Here is an 11,012-nt window from a genome sequence, read left to right as displayed (position 1 = left end):
GGCAGGATCCTGCTTCATCTCAGATCTGCTTTGGGTTTCAAGAGGGGGAAACCTTAAGCCACAAAGATTGAGATCCCCAGTCACTGACTGGAGCCACCCTGAATATGGACGTTGGACTGTAACCTATGGACTATTTCTAAAAGGACTTTTGGCAACTACAAGCTCATCTCTACTGTGTATCTGAACCTCAAAAATTGAATTCAAGTCTGTCTGTATGTTGATCTTTTAACCACCACTTTCTCTCTTTTCTTTTCTAATAAATTTTAGCTTAGTTAATAAGAATTGGCTATAAGAACATAAGAACGGCCGTACCAGGTCAGACCAAAGGTCCATCTAGCCCAGTATCTGTCTACCGACAGTGGCCAGGTGCCCCAGAGGGAGTGAACCTAACAGGCAATGATCAAGTGATCTCTCTCCTGCCATCCATCTCCATCCTCTGACGAACAGAGGCTAGGGACACCATTCTTACCCATCCTGGCTAATAGCCATTTATGGACTTAGCCACCATGAATTTATCCAGTTCCCTTTTAAACACTGTTACAGTCCTAGCCTTCACAACCTCCTCAGGCAAGGAGTTCCACAAGTTGACTGCGCTGCATGAAGAACTTCCTTTTATTTGTTTTAAACCTGCTGCCTAAGCATGACAAGCCAACCCACTAGAGACTCACCGGGGAGCCGGCCCATCGGATTTCCCTCACTCACCCCCTGCTGGGCTTGGGGGGGCGCCTATCCAGGGAGAGGGCTGCTGCCCATGGGGCTGGGAATGGGGGTCGCCCCTCGTCAGGGGCAGCAGGGCCCACAGGGCTGATCCAAACCCCACTGCCGTCGTGGGGAAGGTTTCTCTTGACTCCAGTGGGCGCTGGATTGGGCCCCGAGCCTGGCTGCTATTGGCCAGAGGCTGCTGTCAGTCACCCCAGGTAAAGTCCCCCCCAGCCATTACCCAGAAGGCTTTGGGCCTGATTCAGCCATTCCTGGTCAATGGGGTCCCTGTGGGGCGGGATCAGGCCCATGGCTGGGGGTGGGGCAGCCGCAGCGCCCGGCTAACGGCCCCATCGCACCCATGTGCGGCCCCCCCGGGGTCCAGCCCTGCTGAGCCCAGCGCCCAGCACGGGGTCTGTGTGGGAGGGGCCCCGTCCCTGTCCAGCCCCTGCCCTGTGCCCCGGGGGTGTCACAGCCCTGCGCCCCCCATCGCTCTGCAGCTTTGCTAACAGCAATAAAGTGGGTTTGGGGACGTTTCTGAGGGTTTGAGCGTGATTTAAAATCTGGTCAGTCTGGGCCGTGCCCGCGGCAGCCTGTGTTAGCCCAGCCCAGCCGCAGCCCGTCCAGGGGCACCGGGTTACACCGGGAGTTTGGTATGAGAGGTAAGGAAGGAGCCAGGACTCCTGGGTTCTCTCCAAGCTCTGGGAGCGGAGTGGGGGCTAGCGGGTTAGACCAGGGGGTTAAGAGTCAGGATTCCGGGGTTCTAGTCCCATTGCTGACTCTGACTTGCTGCATGCCCTTGGGTAAATTATCTTCCTCTGCCTCAGTTTCCCCTTGTGTGAAATGTGGCCGTTCCCTTCCTGGGGCGGTGCTGGGAGCTCTGGAGCAGAGGGATGGTCCATGGAGCACTTTGCGATCGTCCCATGGCCGGGAACCCTGGAGCAGGGCAGGGTTTATGGGCCAGGCTCCCCAGGACTGAGCCCCGCAGGGCGAGCGGCTGCAGAGAGACACTGGCCTGTCTGGGGGCAGTGGTGACGTCCCCCAGGCTGGGGTCACTGTGACGGGAAGGGCAGGTCCCCTCCCCCCCCCCCAACCATGGCACCGAGCCCCAGCCCAGCTTCCTCGCACCCCTCCCCTGGCACATGGTGGGAGACCCCACCCACCCCCAGCTCCCACCAGCAGCGATTGGCTGCTCCAACCAGCCAATAACGCCACCAATCAACCAAGCTCTCCCATTGGCCGCTGGAGCCTTGGACCAGCCTCCTGCACATTCCCATTGGCTGCCGCTGTCCAGCTATCCCTGGGAGGAATGTTCCCAGGTCCCTTTAGGCAGCTCCAGACACAGGCCCTGGGCCCCTGCTGGCTGGGGAGGCCCTGGGGGGCTGGGAGCGCGGCTGGAGGGGGGGGGCTGTTTCCAGTGGGGTGTGGCGGGGCCGGGCCCTGGGGCCGGGCTAGTCAGTAGCTGGGTGAGCCAAGAGACGCTGTAACCCCACCGTGGGGCGCGTCTGCAGGGACACTGAGGCTGGGGCATGGGGGGTGATGCCGGGACAGGTCAGTTACACGCAGTGAGCTGGGGCACACAGGGAGCTGGGCCCATTCCCACGTGTTTTCACACAGTCAGGGGCCAGGCTGGACAGCGAGGAACCGAGGATGTAGGTCCCTCATGATGGGGGTCAGGTGGGCTGTACCCTGGGACACAGAGACTCCGAATGGAGGTGGGGCTCAAGGCAGAACCCAACTGAACATGCGCTCCCAGGGCCGTGCTGTGGCTCAGGGGGCAGGTGTGACCCTGGGCTGTAGGAACCGGGGAATATGGGGCAGGCGCCGGGAGATGGTGTCACCTCTGCACACGGCCCTGGTGAGAGCGTCACTGGCTGCTGGGTCCAGCCCTGGCGTTGGCCCTGCGGAAAGGCTGAAACGTTAGTGGGGCTCAGAGGGGAGCCACGAAGGTGCCTCAAGGTCTGGAGAAGCTGCCTGTGAGTGAGCGACGGAAGGAGCCTGTTCAGTGCACGGCTCAGGGTGACCTGTCCCGTCTGTAAGGACCCCCCGGGGAGCTGATTGCTGGGAGCAGAGGGCGCGTCCGTCTCCCAGACAAAGCAGAACGGGAGCCAGCGGCTGGGGCTGACCTGAGATGACCTCGGACTAGAAACTAAGGTCACATTTTTCACAGGGGGGGCCCCCGAACCCCTGCGACGGCTGAGCCGGTGGGAGCACATTGCTCTCCAACCACAGCCAGACCCTGAGACTGGATCTGCACAAATAGCCCGTGTGTGGGGGGAGCCCCACTGAGTCCTGGGTCCACCCACCGGCAGGGTCCAGGCTTTGGGTTAACAAGGCGTTTTAAGAACACTGCCTGAATGGCTGGAACATGCAAACCCCGAGCTGGACGGAGCTCACAGCCCAGTCAGGGCAGAGACTGGGAAACAGGAAGTAAATGGCAAAGAGAAAACGGTGACTCACCTCTCGTAACTGTGGTTCTTTGAGATGTTGCTCACGTCCATTCCAGGCAGGTGTGTGCGCGCTGTGTGCACGGCCGTTGGAAAGTTTTTCCCCAGCAGCTCCCAGCGGGTCGGCTGTGAAGCCCCCTGGAGTCGCGCCTGCCTGGCGCCGAATATGTGACTCTGCCGAGCCGGGGCCCCTCAGTTCCTTCCTACCGGCTGCTCCGACAGGGGGGAAGGGGGCGGGTGTGGAATGGACGTGAGCAACACACCTCGAAGAACTCCAATAATATTTTCTTTATTTACATGTTCCAGGATGGAAAGGTCAGAACAGCTGAGCCCGCCCTCAGGGTCTGACGGGGCGGGCAGGGGACGGGGAGGGAAAAGGAAGGAGTAGAAAACAATTGTACAGTCAACATAAAAAACAGCCCCCCTCCCCTCCCCTCCCCGCCCCCCCCGGTAAGGAGCATGCTGCCCGGGCCGGGCCCCCACGGGCTCTGTACACTGCAGTCCTGGAGCCGGGCGGGCGACACCCGTCTCTGCAGGGCCTCGCGGCCCAACCGCTGCTCAAATAAATAAACCCTCCCCGGAGAAGGGGACGAGGCCGCCGGTGGGACGTGAGATGGGGGGGCCGGCGATGCAGCCCAGAGCACGTGAGGGGCTTGCGGCTTCCGTCTGTCCGGCCAGGCCCCCCCAAGCCCCCAGCCCCACCCCCCAAGAGCAAATCCAAACATGGAGACTTCCAAACCCTTTAAAACCCAAACTCTGCCCTGGGAAAAGCTCCCATGTGTCAGAACCAAACCAACCCAAACGTTAAAACCTGGCTGGGGTCGCGCCGGGGCCTGCACAGGCTGTGCCCGGCAGGTGCCTCTGCGCCGACAACCCCCAGGGGCCTGCGAACTGTAAACACTGGGGCAGTGCCCATGTCCGTGAGGGGGCAGTCACTGGCACCCTCCCTCGCCTTGGGGGTGCTGCCCACCGGGTGGAGCTGCTCAGTCCGGTTCACATGGGGTCCGGTCCCGCAGAGCCTCTTCTGAACCTGCCCACGCTTCCACCCGGCCACGATGCCGCCCGCCCACTGCCATCGCCGCCACCGTTCTAGCCGGAATCCGAGTCGCTGGTGTCCGAGGACGAGGAGCTGGAGCTGCTGGCGCTGAGCCGCGACACGGGCACCTGCTGGGCAGACTCCGGCTTCTCGCTGGCTGCAGGGAACGAGGGAGCCGGTCAGCAAACAGAACATGCCCTCTTTATCCTGCGCTGGGAGCCAGGCTGGGCTGGCGGGGGGCTGCAGGTCGGGAGTGAGGGGCACTGGCAGAGCTGGGGGGCAGGGCTGGGCTAGCAGGGGCTGCGGGTCGGGAGTGAGGGGCACCGGCAGAGCTGGGGGGGGGCAGGGCTGGGCTAGCCGGGGCTGCAGGTCAGGAGGGCACCAGCAGAGCTGGAATCATTCCCCCTCACCCAGCTCCGAATCCCTGCCTCGCGGACCCCAACGCTGACGCCCCACAAAGGGAAGGCAGGGACCTCCCGCCCCCTGCCCAGCACTCACCCTTCTTGGGGGGCTTCTTGGTGGAGTTGAGCTGGCCGCTCACATCCTGCAGCCGTTTCTCCAGCTCCCGTTTCTTCTCCAGCGCCAGCTCCTCCTTCGTCTTCCCCACTGGCTTCTTCATGGCTGCAGCGCGCAGGAGAGACGTGCTCAGAGAGCTCCCCGTGGCTGGCTGGCCTCCCTGAGCCCCCCTATGCCCACCCCGCCTGGGGAGCAGACAAGCCCACCCCTGCACTCAGCCCCACCCCATCTCTGTACAGTGTGCGCTGGGGCAGAGCGCACTGCTCCCCAAGGCTCCCCCAATGTCCTCCCATCCCTCGTAAGGCCGACGGGGTTGTGTACAGGCAGGACAGAGGGTCACTGCTGAGATCTTCCCTTCCCCGGCTAACTCACTGCAAGGCTCCCAGGCATCCCCCCTCACGCTAACCCCAGAACATCCCCCCATGCTCTCACTGGGGGGCACCAGACCCCCTAAGCTCCCTGATTTCCCCACCCTAACAACTTCATCCCCCTCCACCCTTGCTGCAAGGCTCCCAGCCCCCCAGCTTGTATCTAGCGCTTCTCTGCAGGAGGTCTTGGGGCGCTTTCTCGACCACGTCGTCTTTACCCCCTGGTAGCAGGGCAGGGCCTCTCTCACGTCAGCACCACGAGGCTCAGGGACTGGACGGGGGGGTCTTTGGCAGGGCCGGGAACTGAACGCAGGGCTCCCACATCCTAGGCCAGAGCCCAGCCCGGGACCACCCCCCCACTCACTCTCGCTGTAGGGCTTGCGCGGCTTCTTGCGGAGGCAGGACAGCACGTAGCGCTCCAGCTCCCGCAGGGTGGAGGGCTTGAGGGTCTCTAAGTTGATCTCGATCTTCTCGGGGTTGGGATCGCGCAGCGAGGGCTCCCGCGACTGGATGATGTGCACCACCCGCCCCAGCTTCTCCCCCGGCAGCTTGCTGATGTCCAGGCTGAGCTGGCGCTTCTCGTCGCAGGTCATGGGCTTGCTCTCCTCCTCCTCTTCCGAGTCGTAGAGCAGGGGGGGTGCCGGCAGCGCCGCCTTCGACACCTTACTGGAATTCCTGGGGGGGGAGGGGGAGGATGTCATTCATGGCCAGATACCCCTCTTCTGGGCCACTGTGTGCCACAGAGCCAGCCCTGCCACCCACACGGCCAGAGACCCCATCCGGGCCACCGTGCGCCACATCTCCTCACACACAGCCCGGCCACGGTGCGCCACAGAGCCAGCCCTGCCACCCACGTGGCCAGCGTGGAAATCAAAAAGAACCTAACCGGGAACTGAAAAAGCAGGACAAAGCTTGTTTATCCTTTTCCAATCTCTGAGGAGAACTTAGGTGTGAGAGAATCAAATCTACTGGTTCCGAAGGCTTGAAGGACACGGTGACCAGAAACAATCACCTCAGTTCACTAACTCGTTCACCAAATCAGTGGTAAACACAAAGTTTTTGATAAGCTTCTTTTCTTTTACATTTCCAAGACATTTGAGGTCATTTTACTGAATTAAAAATCAGTCCAAAAACGTGTGCCTTTTTAAATTGCATTCCAATTTCCATCAAAATAGATCACAGCCAATCTAGTAAATAAATGCATCATTCCCAATTTCTTTGCACAATAAAACACGCAATATAATGGCTTAAATAAAAATGTAGAGATCTACTGTTTCTTCGTGAACCGCAAGAAGTATCACCAAATTTAGCATAAACCTTATATTCAGTTACATAAACAACATAGGAATGGCCACACCGGGTCAGACCAGACCTTCATCTAGCCCAGTATCCTGTCTGCCGACAGTGGCCAGTACCAGGTGCTCCAGAGGGAATGAACAGAACAGGGAATCATCAATTGACCCATCCCCAGCTTCTGGCAAACAGAGGCTAGAGATACCATCCCCGCCCAGCCTGGCTAATAGCCATGGATAGACCTATCCTCCAGGAACTTATCTAGTTCTTTTTTGAACCCATTTATAGTCATGGCCTTCACAACAGCCTCTGGCAAGGAGTTCCACAGGTTGACTGTGTGTTGTGTGAAAAAAATACTTCCTTTTATTTGTTTTAAATCAGCTGCCTATTCATTTCATTTGGTGACCCCTAGTTCTTGTGTTAGGAGGAGTAAATAACACTTCCTTATTTATTTTCTTCACACCAGTCATGATTTTATAGACCTCTATCATATCCCCCCTTAGCTGTCTCTTTTCCAAGCTGAAAAGTCCCAGTCTTATTAATCTCTCCTCATATGGCAGCTGTTCCGTACCCCTCATCATTTCTGTTGCCCTTTTCTGAACCTTTTCCAATCCCAACAGATCTTGTTTGAGATGGGGCTGACCACATCTGCACGCAGGATTCAAGGTGTGGGCGTCCCATGGATTTATATAGTGGCAATATATTTTTGTCTGATTATCTCGTTCTTAATGATTCCCAACACCCTCTTAGCTTTTTTGCAAATCAACATGTTTTAATGGTTCTCAACTAACAAGAATGACCCTCTGTAGGAAAAGAACTAAATACAAGGGCAAAACAGGATTTCAATCCAGATTTTCTGCTTCTTGATTGAAATCAATCCACCGTGATGGCCACAAATCCACCTCCTGTGGGTATCGCAGGAGCCAGCCCACCACCCAAGGCCTCTGCTGTGGAACTCATGTGGGGCTGGGGGGCAGGTGGAAGCGGAGAGTTAGCAAGACCCTTGGCTCACACCCCGTCAGGAAGCTGAAGCTGCTGAGACAGGGATTCACGTGGCAGGGGAGAGGTGCTCACACACTGAGGTGCTCCTGGGGACCCTGGAAGCCCCTGTAGCCACAGTGCGGGGACGCCAGGAGCTGCCCACTGGATGTCAGACCCACGCTGTGCCAGGAGCAGCTAAGCCCAGCGAGGACCTGTACCCCCACCCAGCCAAGGGAGACGGCGGCAGGCAGCCGTCAGACAGGCTTTGGCTTGTTCACACAAGGTCATCGCCACGGTCGATCCGCCGGGGAAAGAGTCATCACGCAGCTGCCCTCGCCACTCCCCAGCTGGTTGGGGCACGGGCTGCCCTGCCACCTCCACGTATCGCCACCTCCACGTATCCCCACCCTGCTCACTTGGTGATGCTGCTGCTCCCGCTGGTCTCTCCACTGCTGCCCCCTGCCTTTTTGGCCTTCTTCAGCTGGGCCTGGTGTGCCCGCGCCTCCTCATCGCCTCCCCGGCCCTTGTGCTTCTCCGATTTCTTCTTCCTTTTCTTCTCCTTCCTCTCCCGCTTCTTTTTGGGCTTGGAGACCGGGCCCTGCGACAGGGCGGCCAGCTGCTCATGCACTGCCCGCAGCTGGGGGGAGAGAGACACACCAGTGAGAGGGGACCCAGAGATACATGAATTCTCACCAGCTGCAGCTGGAGAGGGACGACAAGGAGCAGAGGAAGGGAGCTCAGCACTAGCTCAGAGACAGGGCCCCCGTGCAAGGGGGCCAGGACAGAGCCAGGGAAGCCAGGGAAGATAGAGAATTAGCAGCCTCCACACCCGTATGGTCAGGGTCGACGGCCTCACCTGCTCCTGCAGCTCTGCCAGCCGGTTGGCGCGCTCCTCCTCCGAGCTCTCCTCGCTCTCCGACGAACTCTCGCTGCTGCTCTCCTCGGCGTCCTCATCCTCATCTTTGTCCTCATCCTCGGAGGAGGATTTCGAGAGGGCTCCAGACAGCCTGGCCGATGGCGGGTTGGTGTCCAGGGGCTCGTCCGGCATCTTGGCATAGCTGAACTGGAACACGTCCTGCGGGAGGGCGAGGGAGGCCAGGGTTAGCGGGTGCCGTGGGGAGACAAAGGCGTGCTGAGCCCTGGGGTGGGGGCGGGGGGAGGGGAGTGCCCCTGGCCCCGCTGCCCCACTCACCTGCAGCTTGCGAGCCATGGCCACGACGTCGTGGTCGGGCGGGTTGTACTGGTAGCAGTTGGAGAACATTAACCGGACGTCGGCAGCAAATTCCTGCGCGTCATGGTAATCCCGGTTCTCCATCTTCCGCTGCACCACAGGGTGAGCGGGGGTGGCTGCACCAGGGAAGGGGCACAGACCCCACCCCCCAGCCCTCAAACTCCCCCCCCAGAGCCTGCACCCCCACCCCTTCCCCCACACTCCTCCCAGAGCCTGCACCCCCACCCCACATACCCTCCCACCTCCAAACTCCCCCAGAGCCTGCACCCCACCCCTGCCCACAGATCAGTGTCCGATCCTCCCTTGTGTCAGGAACCACAGATCTCAGAGGGGTTCAGAGCAGTCGCCGTGTTAGTGTGTCCCAGGAAAAACAGCGCGGAGTCCTCATGGCACCTTAGAGACCAACACGTTTATTGGGCAGAAGCTTTCGTGGGCTAAACCCCCTTCATCGGCTGCAGGGAGTGGAACATACAGGGGGGAGGTATAAACACACGACACGTGAACAGAGGGGAGCTGCCGGACCGAGTGGGGGCTCAGTGCTAACGAGCCAATTCAATTAAGGTGGAAGTGGCCTATTCTCAACAGTTGGCGAGACTCAAACGCTGCCCCCCGGGCGCTTAGGAGCTCGTCAGTCGAACCCCCCACCCAGTGTCCTGCTAACGCAGCTGGAAGAGCCGCTGGAGGGGAGCAGAGGACTCCAGTCCTGGGCTCTGATTGGGGGAACCCTGGGGGGCCCGACGGGTCCCCAGCCTCTGTGCACCCCAAGCCAAGGGGCAGGACGTCGTCTGTGCAGCTGGGTCCTCCCTGCCCAGCTCTGCTTCCCCTGCGACACCTGCCCCTGGTCTCCTGGGAACCTCTCCCGCCTGGCGCCTGGTTTGCCCTCTGGCCTGTCCCCTCCAGCCCCCCTCTCCCGCCAGCCCTGCCCCCGCTCTCCCCTCCCCCAGCCCCTTCAGCCAGGCCTCCCACCCGCTCTCCCCTCCCTCAGCCCCTTCAGCCAGGCCTCCCCCAGTTAAGGGGTCTCTCCCTGGCCCTCGGCCGGGTCCCTCCCACAGAGGGGCTCCCTCCTTCCTTGGTGGGACCCCCACCCCCCCACACCCTGAGTTGACCTCCGAGGAGCACAGAGACCCAGTCTACAGCCTCCCATAGACCTCCACAGCCATAGAGCTACGGGGAGAGCATCACCCCCCTTCGGCCCTGTCTGCGTGTGGGGGGGCAGTGGCTGAGTCCTCCAGGTCAGAGAGATCGGGGAGTGGGGGCTAGAGGAGCCTGTTTCATGGGCACAGACAGGGCACCTCAGGGACACAGCGTGAGCCGCGCACCAGCACTAACCCAGAAGATCGGGCGGATTCCCTCCCCGGCGAAAGAGGCTGGCGGGAAAGTGACAATTGGGTCCCCGGTACCAGCATCGAAAAACGACACCTGCCCCCCTTCATAGTCCAGACACACCCGGATCCTGCGGAGTCCCTGGCTCGAGGACAAGGGGATGCTCTGCTCAGGGGACGTGTGAGCCCGGTACTGATCCTCCCTGCATAGCACAGCCCAGATCCCCTGCTCAGGGGTAAAGCTGATCCATCCCTTCCTGCTCACAGACGCTCTGGCCACCCCCACATCACAGACTCCCCACGTGTCCTCCACCTCCACCTCCACCTCCCAGTAGTGTCGGCCCGAGGTGAATCCCTCGCAGCCCAGCACACAGGGCTCAGTGTCAAATCTCTCAGGGTTCTTGAGCAGATCCTGCCATGTTTCTCCCCAGCTCACACTTCTCCGATCCGCAGACAGGATGAGCTCGGGATGGGCCGTGTCTGGATCCAGGGTCACATTCGCTGCAGAGAGAGAATCAGAGCGTGAGGGGCAGAGCTCAGCCCTGGGGCAGGGTCTGATCGTGTCAGTGACAGAACCTGCCCCAGATGGGGAGTGAACCAGGCAACCTCCCCTGTCCCGGATTTACCCAGCTCTGCATGGGGAGCAGCGCTGAGATCTCAGCCATGGGCCGGGGGGATTCACACTCCTGACAGAGCCAGTTCAGGGACAGAGCGAAAGGATCAGCTCGGCTGAGCCAGGCCCCAGACCCCGAGTCTGAGTCTCAGTGATTCCATCCTTGTGCTGGGGGAGAAGACGAGGGGGGTCAGAGGGAGCTGGTTTTAAGCCACCTTTGTCCTTCCTTTAGTCTGCCTGGCCCCTCGCTCCAGGGGCCTCAGGGCTGCGAAGCAGAGAGCAGCCAGAGTGTGATGCCTCCTGTCTGTGCCCCCGGCAGAGCCGCCCCTGGGGAAGGCAAATCGGGGCGACCGCGCCGGGCCCTGCGCTTTGGGGGCCCCGCGGGCTGGTGCGATTGGCTGGTGCAGTCGGTCCCAGAAGAGACGAATCCGTCACTTCCACCCCGGACCCCCCTAGGGCCGGCCCTGGCCCCCAGCCCACGGCTACAATAACGGCTGGGGGCAGAG

At 60.6% G+C, this 11,012-nt stretch overlaps 1 protein-coding gene across 5 annotated transcripts in view; it reads right to left on the bottom strand.

Moving 5' to 3' along the window:
- Positions 1-3,159: 3,159 nt before the first annotated feature.
- The window catches only part of LOC120392475 (bromodomain-containing protein 2-like), a 37,067-nt gene continuing 29,214 nt past the window's right edge, over positions 3,160-11,012 (bottom strand). For all 5 annotated transcript variants that reach the window (XM_039517253.1, XM_039517252.1, XM_039517251.1 and 2 more), the window contains 6 exons: positions 10,330-10,394; positions 8,197-8,415; positions 7,757-7,977; positions 5,431-5,741; positions 4,681-4,803; positions 3,160-4,339 (listed from right to left, as the gene is read on the bottom strand). In XM_039517253.1, coding sequence (XP_039373187.1) covers positions 4,236-4,339; positions 4,681-4,803; positions 5,431-5,741; positions 7,757-7,977; positions 8,197-8,415; positions 10,330-10,394 — 1,043 coding nt within the window. In that variant the 3' untranslated portion in view covers positions 3,160-4,235. The remainder of the gene's footprint in view (positions 4,340-4,680; positions 4,804-5,430; positions 5,742-7,756; positions 7,978-8,196; positions 8,416-10,329; positions 10,395-11,012) is intronic.

Source organism: Mauremys reevesii, unplaced genomic scaffold (genome assembly GCF_016161935.1).
Source record: "Mauremys reevesii isolate NIE-2019 unplaced genomic scaffold, ASM1616193v1 Contig1, whole genome shotgun sequence".
Taxonomy (NCBI): Eukaryota; Metazoa; Chordata; order Testudines; family Geoemydidae; genus Mauremys; species Mauremys reevesii.
This window is presented reverse-complemented; position numbering and strand designations above follow the sequence as displayed.